This window comes from Trichechus manatus, unplaced genomic scaffold (assembly GCF_000243295.1).
Source record: "Trichechus manatus latirostris isolate Lorelei unplaced genomic scaffold, TriManLat1.0 scaffold00006, whole genome shotgun sequence".
NCBI classification, from domain to species: domain Eukaryota; kingdom Metazoa; phylum Chordata; class Mammalia; order Sirenia; family Trichechidae; genus Trichechus; species Trichechus manatus.
In genome coordinates, this window is record NW_004443942.1 from 34,656,558 (window position 1) to 34,672,458 (window position 15,901).

The 15,901-nt window shown below is 35.2% G+C and overlaps 1 protein-coding gene across 3 annotated transcripts in view; it reads left to right on the forward strand.

Moving 5' to 3' along the window:
- API5 (apoptosis inhibitor 5) overlaps positions 1–14,289 on the forward strand; it is a 29,034-nt gene extending 14,745 nt beyond the window's left edge. Inside the window, exons 7-14 of one of the 3 annotated variants that reach the window (XM_004369812.1) lie at positions 199–303; positions 1,483–1,572; positions 2,745–2,926; positions 5,137–5,230; positions 6,052–6,108; positions 8,215–8,291; positions 8,793–8,929; positions 12,163–14,289. In XM_004369812.1, the coding sequence (XP_004369869.1) occupies positions 199–303; positions 1,483–1,572; positions 2,745–2,926; positions 5,137–5,230; positions 6,052–6,108; positions 8,215–8,291; positions 8,793–8,929; positions 12,163–12,245 (825 nt within the window). In that variant the 3' untranslated portion in view covers positions 12,246–14,289. The other 2 variants (XM_012557154.1, XM_023738463.1) reach the window with 2 other exon arrangements.
- The last annotated feature ends 1,612 nt before the right edge of the window (positions 14,290–15,901 follow it).

The window sequence follows — 15,901 nt, forward strand, 5'->3', positions numbered from 1 at the left end:
TGAAAAATAACAGTTTAAAGGACCTAGTCTTTGAGTTGAGAAATTCACAGTCTGAAAATTTAGCACTAAAATTTTCCCACAGTGTGTGCTGAGAACCGCGGAAGCGTTGAAATGTATTTAGTTGAATGATATTCTACTATTTGAGAGTTTGTTTTTTTTTTTTTTTTGACAACTCAATATTCTTTGTATTTTTTTCAGAAAAATGTTCATTCCACAAGGTTTGTGACTTATTTCTGTGAGCAGGTTCTTCCGAACCTAAGTTCCTTGACTACCCCAGTGGAGGGTCTTGATATACAGTTGGAGGTAAGAAAAAAATTCTGCTTTTAGCATTTAGAAGTCATTCTCATATTTTAACACAAATTTAAACCGCTAATTTAAGTCTGATTTCTAAGGGGGATAATTTAAATGCCTGGTAATGGCTAGCCAGTCATCTACTAGCCCAGGATTAAGTGCATAGGAATGATTTATGGATTCAATTTACTGCAGGGGGAAAACACTGCCTGTTGTTTTCATTGTAGTCAGTGGCTACTGTTGTGCCCTTAGTATTTTTAAATAAGGTGTTTAATTTGTGTATAGTTTCCATCTCTATTTATAACTGATGGATCCAGATTTAAACCGGATTAACACAAAATATCCTTTAACCCTTCTCCCCAATAGAATTAACTACTCTCCCTCTTTCGATTCTTAATTGTAATGTACATGTATATTTTTAACAGCATTTACAATACTTTACATTTATATATATTATCTACCTCATTTCACTGATTTATCTCTGAATCTCTAAATCTAGCACAGCACCTGATCCTGAGAGGCATTTAATAATGATTGATGAACAGAAATATGGAAATGTGTGCCATTTCCCTCATAAGTCTTAAGGGAGAGAAAAGAGTCTTGATGTGCACTGACTGTGTAGTTTGCTTCAGATGTCCTGGGCCAGGCTTATCTGACTGGGAATGGGTAAAGCACAGATGAACCTTGAGAATGGTGGCAGTTAACCAATACTTTGAATTAGTATCCAGAGATTAAATTTAATAGCAAATGAGCCCCACCCTAATTGTTTGCTCTCAAGAGTACATTCTAAGTATCTCTTTAATAGTACGAACTGTCTAAATTAGTTTTTATCTTTTTTGCATTGTGTTCAGTACTATCGATGTTAACCTTTAGCAGAAAGTATCATGTGTATTCTTTTGCTTATTGCTTCTTACAGATATTCTGGGAATCATGAGATCTGGGTTTTAGGGTCTGCCCTGCCACACTCATACACTGTGACTTTGCCAAGTCATGTAATCTCCCTGACCTTCATTTTCCTTAACTGTAAAATATAGGCTTGCATCTCTTGAGTTTTTTTTCCAAATCAAACATCATGATTCTGTAAAAGCATAATTAAAAATAAAGTCTTAAACAGTTACCTGGAATCGTTCTAATTTTACAGCCCTGTTCATTCAAACAATAGTAGTATAACCAGCAAATTGTGTGTTTTAGGTACTGAAATTACTGGCGGAGATGAGTTCATTTTGTGGTGACATGGAAAAGCTAGAAACAAATTTAAGGAAATTATTTGATAAGTTATTGGTAAGATCTTTTTTCTTTCCCTGTGGCATAGTCAGTATATAGCTTAAAAGTCTAATAAGATTAATTTGTGGATTATAGAGAGCCAGCTTTTGAAATTTAGAGTAACAGTAATTTTAACAAGTGTTAGCTGCTTAGGCCATAGGCTAACTATCTGAGTAGTATCAGGTTTTGTAGTTTTTTTGTTTTGTTCTTTTTTTTTTTTTTTTAACTTTTCCAAGTAAAGTTAAGTTTTTTTTTTAAATCTGTTTTAATCTTTGGCTTTGGTGTTTCTTCTGTTGATGCTTTGCATACAGTGTAATATAAGATTTATAGTAAGTCTTTTTTATTTTCTTATCAAAATATTTTTATATCTGTATAAAAGAAATGAGCTCTGATTCTTCTGATTGTACTAAATAGTCTCAAAACTGAAATCAGCATCACTAAAATTCTTTACCTTTGCTTTAGGTCCACCGTCCAGGTAGCTTCCCAAGGCCAAGTAGCTTTAGCAATCAGGAAATAAACTCTGCCATTTAAGTCATAATTGAGGAGAAAAGAGGTTGTCTGATAAGATAATTATTAGCATCACTAATGGTTTTCTAGTTTGATGTGAGCGGTTGTAGAAACGACCATGACTGTACATGTTGTGGTAAGCGGTAAGCATTTAGCCTGAATTGATTTCATCCAAATGTATGGTCATTTCAGACCTGTAGTACCTATTGAATGTTATAACACTGATATTGGATACCTTTGACAGTACTTGGAATGCAGATAGAGTCAGTAATAAAACAGTATGGACTAATGTTCAGAAAACATAGTTAGCATGTGTAGTGGTTAAAAGAATCAACTTTTGATATCCAACCTAAATTGAGTGCTGACTCCTCAACTTATTGACTTTGTCACCATTGAGAAGTTACCTGAGCTCTCTGAAACTCAATTCCCTCATCTAAGTGTCTAATAAATATTAGCTACTTTCATTGTCATTAGTAGTAGAAGCAACTGTAACATAGGTGTATATGGACATTTGGCAGGCTAGAACGTTGATCCAATAGGTGAACGAGAAACCTTACTTAAGCTTCTAATCTTAGTGAATTTTAATGCGTAATGTCTTAAAAGCATGCCCTACAATTGAGTATATATTTACAATTAGAGTATTTATAGAAAATCGCAAACATCTGTATATTTTCATATCTTAGGAGTACATGCCTCTCCCCCCAGAAGAAGCGGAAAATGGAGAGAACGCTGGAAATGAAGAACCTAAGCTGCAGTTCAGTTATGTGGAATGTTTATTGTATAGCTTTCACCAGTTGGGTCGAAAACTTCCAGATTTCTTAACAGCGAAACTGAATGCAGAAAAGCTCAAAGATTTCAAAATCAGGTGATGTATAATTCAGGTGCTCCAGTCCTTGGCAAAGATGGTAGCTATCTGGAAGCTTCCTGGGTTTTGTTTCTGTGTTTTTTACAAGAGCTTTCTTCCACCCTACCTTACCCGTAAAAGGGAACTGGAAAACACTATCAGATCTTACTAAGGGTAAGCTCCCAGGAGCTGCACAACTAGGGATCTGGTGGGGAGGGGAGGAACCCAGATTCAGCTCTGTTGTTCAGAGTTGAACGAAGCCTTCCTGCTGGCTATCTCGTGGATCTTCCATTAAAACAATAAAATTGTAGTAGGTGGCTTCTAAGCCAGTGGATGGTGGGGAAGAAACACAGAAAACTAAATCCCAAAGAAAACAGACTCCTAAGAACAAAAAACAAAATGGTAAAATAAATCCTTAATGTATAATCATAATAAATAGTTAATAAATATTAACAAATTAACCCAACAATTAAAAGAACATTATTATAAAATATTATTGTTTAAAAAAGAACATTATTAGATTGACTTTTTTAAAATGTGTCTAGATGCTGCTTATAAGAGGTAGATCTATTAGAGGCAGAAAGAAAGCTTGAAGTCAAATAACGAGAGCTCTAAAATAGCTAAAGTAAAACAAAATTACAAGAAGCAGCTGACACTTAAGATCAAACAGACAAAACTTAGTAAGATACAGAGGACTCTTTGTCTGGTAGGTACAGATAGTATGCTGCACTCCAAAACTAGAGAATATGTGGTAGTCTTTACAAGTACACATGAAACAAAATCAACAATGCATGTAGCTCTCAAAGGAAGGCTTAATACATTTCACAAAATATTTATAACTGAACTACAATGACGATATCACATAGTAAAATTTAAGGGATGTGACTGAAGTAGTACTTTAAAGGCACATAAATAATCTTAAATATCTTGAATTTAAAGATTGAAAATAAATGAGTAAGAAAAGGATCAAAAGAATAAACCTAAAGGACACGGAAGGAAGTGACACAGATGAAATGAAAGATGAATGAAATAGAAACAAAAAAGATGCTGGTTTGAAGAAAAATAGGCAAGAGTGTTCAAGAAAATAAAGTTTGTATAAGATGGGTATAAAGGAATAAACGGTGTTGACTGGGAACAAAAACAGCTATAATTTAAGATACAGCAGAGATTTTTTAAATTGCAAAAACTAGGTAGCTCAGACCAAATTTTTTTTTAACTTAGAAAATTGGAGTAATTTTCTAGGAAGAGGTTTTAAAAAATTGACTCGGGAAAAATACTTTTAAACCTAAAAAAATAAGAACAGTAGCCATTAGAGAAATTTAGTTATTAAAAGTATTTGACACCAGGCCAGATGATGGTTCAACAGAACATTTTTACCAAAGTTTCAAGAGACATACAGAGATTAAGTAACCCCGTTTTATACAAACTGTTTTGCAGGAAAGAAAAAAAAAAATGATAATACCTCATTGAGTTTTGAGAATTAAATGACATAATGCACAGTGCCTGGCACACAGAGGATACTCAGTAGATAGTAGCTGCTTTTGTTACTAATATCTTACAGTGTTACTGGAAGAGCAGCACTGGAGAAATCAATATAAGTTTTCATGAAGATACCTTTGTCTTTCAGTTGAATCATTCAATTGAATCATTAACCACTTTACATCTTAAATTTTGAGATGCTTGCTCCACTCTATCACCTGTCACTACTCTTTGGCAAAGGAGAAACAAGCAAGTTAAGAAATCACTCTTTAACCCGGAAGACATGGCCCCCGGACTGTCTGTTAGCCCAAAACTAAAACCATTTCCGAGGCCAACTCTTCAGACGATTAGACTGGACTATGGGACGTGAAATGATACTCGTGAAGAATGTGCTTCTTAGCTCAAGTAGATACATGAGACTAAACTGGCAGCTCCTGTCCAGAGGCAAGATGAGAAGGCAGAGAGGGTCAGGAGCTGGTTGAATGGACACAGGAAATCCGCAGTGGAAAGGAGGAGTGTGCTGTCACAGTATAGGGAGAGCAACTAGGGTCACATAACAATGTATGTATAAATTTTTGTATCAGAGACTAACTTGAATTATAAACTTTCACTTAAAGTACAACAATAAAAAAAAATCACTAATTTATTGGTAATATAGCCATTTTTCCACCTAGGATCATTTTGCTATAGTAGAAAATCATTGGAGTTGGAAAACAAAGAGATGATGTGCTAATTAAGAATTCTTCATTTAGGCTGCAGTACTTTGCAAGGGGCCTGCAGGTTTATATCAGACAGCTCCGCTTGGCTCTCCAGGGGAAAACAGGAGAGGCCTTAAAGACAGAAGAGGTAAGAGTACTAGCCCACATCTCCTAGGGACATAGCTACTATTTATTATGAGTCTTAAATAGAATAACAATTCAAACTGTCAATTTGTATATTGAAATGTGAGATTTGACTTTACTTGAATAAATTACAAATCTGTGTTGAAGATAATAACATGTTAGATTATATTTAGCTATTTGCAAAGTTATATAGGAAACCTTTTTTTTTTAAAGTTGAAATATCTTTGTTTCCAGTGTTTTTGAACACTGTTTGTTACCAAACTTAGATTATACAAAGCTTTCACTAGTGTCTCAGCAGCACATTTTGTTTAAATACTTGGTTGATGGTTGTGATATGTTTGATTTCATCTTTCTGAAACCCAGATATTAATTGACAGTAGAAAAGAAATTAAACTTCCAATTCTATACCAAATTATAGGTATTTGTCTTGTGATGTTTGGTTTTCCCTGATCTCTACTATTATAATCGATCTTCATCCCAGTGTTAATGGAATATTTTAAGTTTTCATTATGTCTTCCTACAACTTAAACTGGTGTATTTTAAAACTCTTGTGACCTGTCCCTCATCCACTTCGCAGGTAAATTATAGATAATACTTCAATATTCCAACCCGTCAAGGGAATATAAAGATTATTTGCTCTCTCTGCCATCTCTAGACTTGTTTAGGATCAAGAAATGGAAATAAACATTATCCATAGATTCAAACCAAAGAATTATGTAACTGTAGAAATGATCCTGAAAGATAAGTGTAATGACTCTAGTTTAAATTGGAATGGAATGTGCATCATAAAAGCTATTGGGGATTTTAATTGTTTTTCCTTTGCAGAACAAGATTAAAGTTGTTGCATTGAAAATAACAAACAATATCAATGTTTTAATCAAGGTAGGTTTTCCTTTCTTACTCAGCCTTCCCAGTTAACTAGAAACAGGTTGTCCAAGTGTTTTTAGGTTTGTAATGGTACTGTTTAAGGGGAGATGCCATTGCATTCCTGATGTTTGGCATTTTAAAACTCTGTACTTTCTGCATTCCCCAGTGAGAGTTCTGTAGCTATTATAAAGTCATACATCATTTCATTTATTTAAAATTTATTGCAGAAAATACTGCTGAAACAAAGGGAGGCATACAAATTTTCTCTTTCCCAAAGCATTGGAACAGGTACCTTTAGACTCAGAAATTTCAGTTACTTAAATTCTGATAATCATCATATCATTTATTGGGTCCTTTTGAATGATCAGTAAAACCCTGCTTTGCTCACACTAAGAATGGATAGTTCTATGTAGCATGTGAACTGTTTTCCTGTGGTCTTTCCTGTTAACTTGTTTCTGTCATAAATTGAGAGCTTTCTGTACTGTAGGCTAGGATATACCTTACCATTAAACCATAATTACCCCTTCAGTTCTGTTTACCCTCCCTAAGTACCTGCTCACTTAAACAAAATACTAACAACCTGAGAGAATGAAAAATCACAAAGTAGCCATCATTTGTTACTATATAAATTAACAGTATTATAGCCAGATGGGAGAAAGAAATGATATTTGTAATACCTTCAGCAGAAAACCTGATATTAACAAAATTGGGACTAATGGCATACCTTAAAGCTAATCTCAAAATCCTGTTGAATAATTACTTTTTATTAGGAGAGAGAGGGAAACTTTTCAGAAGAAGCAACAGTGGGAGCTATCATATTGCCAAGTGGGAAAGTGAAGAAAGAACATTTAAATTTAGCAGATACTATGACCGAACGCTTGGAGATGAAAGCTGCCTATTAAGGAAATCATAAATGATTGAAAGATGGCTACAGCAGGAGGGTGTTGGGGAAGAGTGATGAATAGGGTCAGCAACCAGTGTGTAGGGGCCTTCCCAGAAAATCATGAAATATTTTTTCAGTGAAGTAGGAGTGTGTGACATGATTAGTTCTTTGCTTGTACCGAGATCACAGGAAAAACTGGTGTGCTTTAGTCCATCCTTGGCATTTTTCACCATCTTTAGTTTCAACTTGGGCAGACTCATCTAATTCCACAACTTACCTTCACATGTGTTTTAGTGAATCCCCATTGTCACTTGAGATTTAGCACGTTTAAAACTGCAGCCTTCCTCTTTCCTCTTCCTCTGTTCCCTATCTCAGTAATAGCATTATCGTATGCTAAATCACTCCAGCTAGAAACCTCACGAGCATTTTTGATTAAAGTACTTTACATTGGCTAATTCTCTGCATTTATCTGGTGTACTGAACTTAGTATATAGCAGGAGGTGATTGCTATCAGTACTTTCATTTTAACTGTGGATGAAACTCAGTTTACTTTGATCAGATTTTACTTTCACATAAAAATTAGGGAAAATCTAGTAAGAAACATTATTTAAATACTAAGTAAATATGTTTAAGAGTCCATTCATAATTTTGAGGATATTATGAGGTTATATTATTTCAAATCTGTATTATCTTAACATTTAAAATTAGTAAACATTTGCATTTTTACTACATGTTGATCTATGGTATTTAAATCTTGTGGATTTTTCCTTTATTGGCAGTGTATAAATATTTGAGGGGAAGAAAAAGAAAAAGATTAGCCAGGCCTTAAAAATCTGAGTGCAGAAGAAGATGGAGATTGCACCATTGCAGTTTACTTAAAGCACCTTAGTGACTGCACCCGTGCAGAGGAAAGTACTTATGTCAGCCTTGTTTATTAAAGTTGATAAATTTTGGTTATTTTATCCTGAAACTTGAAATGACATTTAGAAACAAACTTAACTGCAGACTCCTAAGCAATGCCATAAAATGCAGTTAATGAGGCAATATGTGTAATTTGTGACCCTGTTTACTTTTCTGCTGCAGTGTTATTTAGGTCCTTATTTTAGTCACCAGAACAACAGCAGGAAGGTTAAGCTAAAGTTTCCTCTTTAAGTTTGTGTCTCTGTTTCCTACCCTCACCACCACTCCCTCCTGCCACCGGATGCATTCTAAATCTTTCATCAATTTTGTCTCTTCAGGATCTTTTCCACATTCCTCCTTCTTATAAGAGCACAGTGACATTATCCTGGAAACCTGTACAGAAGGTTGAGTTGGGGTAAGAAATAGCTTTAAAAGAGACTTGAGTATTATAATTTTTATGATTTATAAACATGAAAAACTGAATTTGGGTATTACATTTACTGTACAAAATATACATTATCACTTAAATGATTTTTTATATAATATTAAAACATGACTTAAAATGTAAAATCTGACTCCAGTGTTTGTAAAATAAAACAGAGGAACTTTCAAGTTTGTTTGGACTCCTAAGGCGTAACTAGACTTTTCTGACAAGTTTAATATTATGGATCACTTCCATATAGTCTGTGCAACTGCATATTTCAGCTTATTTTAAAGCCTTGTAAGTGCCCTCTGATAATGTCTACATAACCAACCCACAGTTAATCTGATCACATCAGAGTGTTATTTCCTTTTTTCTGTTGTGACTGTCGTCTTTAGTGTGCCTTTACAAGCTGATATGCTAAATTATTAAACATATTGATAGCCTCTGGTATAATAGAATGCTTTTATATTGCTGTTCTTCCTACCATTACAGGCAAAAGAGAGCCAATGAAGATACAACTTCAGGTTCACCACCCAAGAAATCTACTGCAGGACCAAAGAGGGATGCCAGACAAATTTATAATCCTCCTAGTGGGAAATATAGCAGCAATTTGGGCACCTTTAATTATGGTGAGCGTTTCCGTTTGGGTGCAAGCAATATGTGAGATTAGGCAGAAATTGTGTTGTATTTGATTTTAATATTAAAATACATATTGTATCATAGCTCTTTCAGATGACTTTTCTGAGTTAGCTTGGGGAATTAGGGCTGTTGGGGAAACCATTTATCTTACTCCACTTTAACCCACCCTTGTGAGCTCACTGAATTGAGCATGCAACACTAAGAACTTAGAAAAATATACCTCTTGGATTCGGTGGACCCAATACAAAAAAGGAAGGAAGTTGCCGTGAGCCGCCCATCCCTTGTCTGCCTATTCTAGCTTCAAGGCAAGATATTCTTACATTTTGTTCATTTTCCCTCAGGGATAGATACGGCTTCTGGCAGATGTGTTATTAATGATCCTTCTTGGACCTTGTCTGGCCTATTGCTGTCCTCTCATCTTTAGTTAATTCAAAAAGAGAAGTCATAAAAGTGGAGTCAAATGTTAAAGCATCATCTGATAAGGAAGATGTATTCCACTGCAGTCTTTTCACCTCTGTCCAGAGTACAGTCTTCCTATCAATGCTTCCCACCCCCTTTTAACCATTAGAGCCTGGAGAGCTTTCCACTGGTTCATTCTCTCCCCAGGCAGTTCAGTCAGAAATGAAGTTTGTCTCTCATTGGCTTATTTTCTTATAGATCCTTTTAAAGAAGAATGGACAAAAATAATACTGACTCAGCTCCTTATCTTGCTTAGGAAGACACAGTTTAATAACGCTAGCAACCAAACACGCTTGTGGTTGGTCTTGAATACCAGTCAAAATTAATTCTGCAGTATTTATTCAAAAGAGTACATTCTGAACCAGAATATACTCTCAATAATTCTGTTTCCAAGGTGAGATAATAGTAATTCATATTCCTGTAGAGGTTAAGTCTCCAATAGGGGTGCTTGTCATAAACTGATTGAAAGCAATTTTAAGTTTAAACTAACTGATTCTTATTGAAAAGTAGGAGCAGGATTTTAGTTAAGTGTTTTATACTTGGGAATTTAATATGATCTTATTGAGTAACACTTTGGAGAGTTTTCTTGACTTTTTCTTTATCACCCATTCAATTGAAACAGCTCTCAGCACTGTAGATGAGAATTGGTGAAGTTAATGTACTTCAATTTTTTCCCACTTTTTTTATGTCCTTTCCTTAGGATCATGCTTCTCAAGTGGGTGCCCTTCAGGGAACTGACAGTAGGGAGAAAGGAGGAGCATGAAGCATTTTTTTTTTCCTGGTTTGTCAGTTCTGCTCCACAATTGGAAGGGAGAAATGTTTTTTTATTCTTAAGTCTTTAATACATAGATTTTGTTGCCCACATTTAGCAAAATCATCGTAATTCTACTTTTCTGTATCAACCAAACTCCTGTTGTGTTTAGTTCTCCTTACTATATAAGGAGTTCCCCAGTAACCCATAAACACCAAACATTCTATGTTTTGTGATTTGTGTCCTTCACCTTTTATCTTTTTAGAATATAGAAATAATTTTTAAAGTATAATTTTAACTAGAAGCAGCGGGTTTTTTAAAAATTAGTAGTACAAGCTTGAAACCATTGAAAAGATCGTGAAAATACAAACTAGTCCTTCAAGATGAAGCCCTTCAAAAAGAAGAAAATTTAGTCAATCCCCATACTGCAGAATGGCTGCATCATTTGGCAATTAAAAATAACCAATGTAAAAAAGATGATCATATTTAATAATATAGTGTATTTTATATACTCATTAGATGTAGCTCAACAATTGAGGTTAACTCAGTTCTGGACATTAGAATTTGTTTGAAAGGGTAGATTTTAGTAGTCTGTTACTATATGCCTAATAATGATATTTGTGAAGACGCTGATTTGTTAAGTGTGTTGATCTTAGATTAACAGAAAGATGGAAAATGAAGATTTTATCACGAATATGGTACCAACTGGAAAAAAATGTGCTGTCATATGTAGATATAGGGCCAAGTCTAGAGAGTCAGAAATGCAGAGTCATGGCCCACATAAAGCCTGAGTGTCCCCACAGTCACTGCATCCATCACTGAAAGCATCTTGCCCTCAGAGACCACCTCTGATTCCTAAATATGTTCACTAGAATAATACTGATTTCATTTTAAAATGGTTTTTATAATGGTCAACTTAGCAATGTCATGACACAAGAGGTAACCTTGAATCAGAGGTCTAGTTACTTTTCTAACTCAGGGTTGAATTACTTTTCCTTCTGGAGGAAAAAAGACATCAAAACATCACCCAAGTGACTATACTTCTAGCTATTATGACAAAGAACGGGTTGCAAAGTTGACTTAATAGATATTTTTTCAAGCCTCCAACATTCTTGGATCAAAAACAGCAACACCAAGCTCTTTTTATTGCTCCTGACAAGATTGCTGCAAGGAGAAAGTTTGAAAGTTCAATGAAGAGGTTTGATCCCTGGAATTAAGAGTTTGAGACTCCTAATTCATTTAAGTATGATGAAAAGTACAGCCTTGGTGAAAACTTCAGTCGGTTTTCTTCACTGGAAAGACTCCTTTGAGGAATATTTCTCTGGGGCTATAAGAGGGACTGACCAATGCATCAAAGACTTCCATTTTACCATATGACACAAGTGACCTGATATTTTAGCAAAAGAGATGCTTAATTTCCAGTAGTAAGCCAGACACTATATGTATACACGACAGATCTGGCAGCACTCTGTGCAGCTCACGGAAGTATCTATTGGAATTTGTGTGTACATTAATGTGAGTCCAGTTCTTGAAATATTGTGACTGAAACAAAAAAAAATTGTCTACTCATTTCATTCGAAAGGTACATTTGATCATTAATAGTCTAAGATAGTTTGTATATGTGGCACTAACTTTTAAAAGCCAGTGGCTTTTCTGTTAATTCCATATTAAGCATAGCAATTTTTATAGTTTCATTTGGTAGTGGTAGGCACCGGAATACAAACTAAGAAGTGTTAAAGTTTTCATAACATTGTCACCTTAAGACAACTTCACTAATGGCATATTTAATTGAGCACCTTCCATGAATGTATTTGGCACCTTGCCATATTTGCTTTGGTATATACATTGCCCTGGTTTTATGTACAAAACAAATTTGTAGACAGACTAGCAGAATACCAGTTCTCCTCTTCCAGGGCCTACTGCTACATTCAGAGCTACAAACTACATTTCTTCTGTGTTTGCTGTACCGTGAAGTCCCGAGCAAGACCTAAACCCTTGTTCGCTTTTTCTTAGAGCAGAGAGGAGCCTTCAGGGGAAGTAGAGGTGGCCGAGGTTGGGGAGCACGAGGAAATCGTAGTCGGGGAAGACTCTACTGATTAAGACATCACATTCTTCAGCACTGTCATGAGCTTAATATACTTAAATTCTACTACTCGTTGGATTGCCGGGGATGTCCCTTTAAAAAAGACTGCTGCCTTCAGCTAAAAATTTAATGTTCTTTATACCTTTGTATGTATAATCTACTTTTGTAACAGACCATGGTTATGTCCAAGGTAAAACCACAGTGATATTTTTGGATGCTTTGTCAGCAATCTTGACTTGTTTTCGCAATATCATCATTATTCAGACTTCATATCGTACATCTTTTACTTTTAACATCTTGATAATTTGTTGAGAGCAAAATGTTATAAAATTTGGTCTATTTCTGATAACTGGTAAAGATCATCACTTTTGAAAGGTTACTGATTTCCCTCTCCCCTCTGCCTTATTTTGTCACCCAATATATGGAGAAGAGTAATGGTCAATCTCAACATTTTATTTTTGTTGTTTTTTAATAAAGTTGCTAGGCAATGGTGCAGCATTCTTACCTAGAGTAGTAAGAGCAAAATACTTTTCAGCTTTCTTAAAATGTAGAAATGGCATTACATTTTTAGGAGGAAGTAAGTTACTTTGCACTGCTTACATAACTTTTCTCCATATATTGTGATGTAAACTTTTGAATATGGAATCTTACTATTGAGAATAGAAATGTGTATGTATAATATACATACATTCATAGCATACATATGTAAGTATACATATGCATGCTGTGAAACTTGACTATACAACATAAATCATTATTTTAAATTCCAGGAACGGGTAGTCTTTGACACAGTGATTTATCCTTTTGAGGCTGAATCCATTATTGACTGGTCATCTAGATGTTTTTCACCCTGTAGTGAGGAATTTTAAGTCAGTTGCACCTACATGATTATTGTTATTTAAAAATAAACAAAAGCTGGGTTTTCAAAGATAAGTTTGGAGATCCCTATTGTTGAACTATAGCCAAAATATCAAATCTGATGTACATATAGGTTTCTTCAGGAGGAGATAGTGTAATTTAGAAAATGTGGGGATTTAATAACCAGGCTACCCAGAAAAAGTGATTTGATAACATGGTGTAGTGATAAGAAAGGGATGCTGTCTCAGTTTGTTTTTGCCACTTTTAAGATTTTTAACTTCTCAGGTTATTAATCAAAATTAATCTAAAAGTTAGCCTAATAGAATATTTAGGTTAAAACAATAGACGGGGGGTTTGTGGAGTGTTTAATGTCATGGGCATTTTTAGTAGCATAGGCTCTTGCTCTGCATTTGAATGTTTCATATATTTTCATTCCACAGTTAATCTTCCCTCCCCAAGTTTGCTATTCAAATCAAAACAAATCCTGAATGACATTTTCTAGTAGTTGGATGTATTTTTTTGAAGAACAGTCTGTGATTCCAATGCAGGTATTTTCATTACAGTTTATTAACGTGCTCTTAGTTACTTCTACATTAGGGAAAAAGCAAAACCCCTTTGCTAGAATTAACTGCACGTTTATGGGAAAATATTTTTTAAAGGCTAGAATGATACAGTGAGCAAAGGAAGTTGGTCAGCTTGACTATGGAGTGGTGGCAATAATCTCTAAACATTCCAAAAGACTATGAGCTGAACCTAAGCTTTCTTGGAATCTGAACAGACACAGGAACATTCAGTCGCCATTTTTGTGACCAGCTAGTCTAGGCCTCAGAGGTAGATCAGCCAGTGGCCTAAAGCCATTTCAGATATAGAAACTGTATTGGAAGTATAGTTGTAAACATTTGAACAGTAAGTGTAACTTTTCTGTCTCCCCCACCCCCCGTAAGTATATTTGTAAACTCAAAGCTGAGCGGAAGTGACTTTGCTTTAAGTTTAATATTGAGTGTGACTGTGTTCCTTCCCTCACTGTTCCCCCTCCCTAAAGTAGTAGTGCACAACCTAGGTTATTTTTGCTTGAAAAATTTGAATGAGAAACTTCATGCCATGGATTTTTTTTTTCTTTTGCAAGATACCTGTTAATTACCTGTTCAAATGTAAATGTTCCTTTATGCTTTTGAAATAAATTTCCTTTTGTAGTTTTGTTTTGTGTCTCGATGGGTTATGATTATGATAGCTTTACTTTCTCAGATATTCATTAAACATTTGCTGATTGCCTCTCTTGCCAAGCGGTGTTAGACCATGAAAATAACAAAGATGGACAAAACAGTGTTCTGCTTTCAAGGAGTTCAGTCTTGATACAATCTTATAAATCTTTCATTTTCATCCTTTATGGTTCTGATTTGGATTTATTTTTAGAAGTTAATACACTTCTGAAAGATTTGGTTCTTATTATCAAAATGAAACATCAGATACTTGTTAAGTCACTATGAAATAAATCATTTCCATCCTCAAATTAATATGTAAAGGCAAGTTGGAACTTCTTAATTTGACTATCAGTCTTCATTAGAAAGTCTTCCTGAAGTAACACCAAGGATGGTTCGGAGAGTTTGAAAATCAAGGTTTGAGTGGATCAGGACAAGACAACACAATTCCTTTGGTGATCACATCCAGTTCTATGGCTTTAAATACCTTCTATATGCTGATGACTGCCAAATTTATATCTGTATCATTTCTTGCCTGGATTATCATAATAGCCTCCTAATTGATCTCCCTGACATTACACTTACCTCTACAGTCTGTTCTAAACACAGCAGCATAGAGACATCCACCTAAAACAAGTCAGATCATAATCATACAACAGTTTGCTCAAAGCTGTTCATTAGCTCCCCATTTCAGAATAAAAACCAAAATCCTTGCCATAGCTTTTAATCTCTGACCTCAGCTGCCACTCGTCCCCTCAGTGACTGCCCCAGCCCACTGGCCTCATGGCAGGCCAAAGACACACTACTTAAACTGCCTTAGAATCTTTGCATTAGTTGTTCCCTCTGCCACCTTCTTTCTTATAAACACATGCCTAAATCAGCTCCTTCAAGTCTTCTCAAGGAATCCTATTTAATATTGCAATGCCCTTTTTTACCCCACAACTCCAAATCCCACTTACCTTGTATTTTTTTTCCCCATAGCATTTACCAACTTGACATACCATGTTATATATTGTTTACTCTGTCTTCACCTGCTAGAATGTGGGAGGAATGTAAAATACCCCAAGAGTAAGCGGGTTTATATTTTGTTCACTGATAATGCCAAGCATCTAGAACGGTGCTTGCTGCATAGCAGGCTTTCATTAAATATTCAATGAATAAGTTGAAGGCAGTGTTTTAGACTCTGGAGATATAGCAGTGAGCAAGACAGACGTACTCTCATGGAGTTTACACTATTATGCAGGCCTAACAAGCACTGATTTCAGATAGTAAGTGCTATGAAGACAATGAAGCATGCTAATGTGATTGTGTGAAAGCCTAGCGTAGCCTCTCAGAAAAAGCCTGAGGAATTAATCTGAACTAAGACCTGAGAGCCTAGTGTAGGGTTTGAACAGCATTCAAGATAGAGGCAACTAAACCTGCAGGACACTGGACATAAGAATGTGTAAGGCTGTGCTAGAGAATGGGTTTATCCCAAAGCTCTTAGATTCCTAATCTCCACCCCAAGACTTCTAAATACTTCATCTACTATGATAATGAAATACTTTCAGTAGCCCAGAGGGTACCATACTCTTTCTAATATTGGGGCATTTTTCCTCTGGAATATTATTGC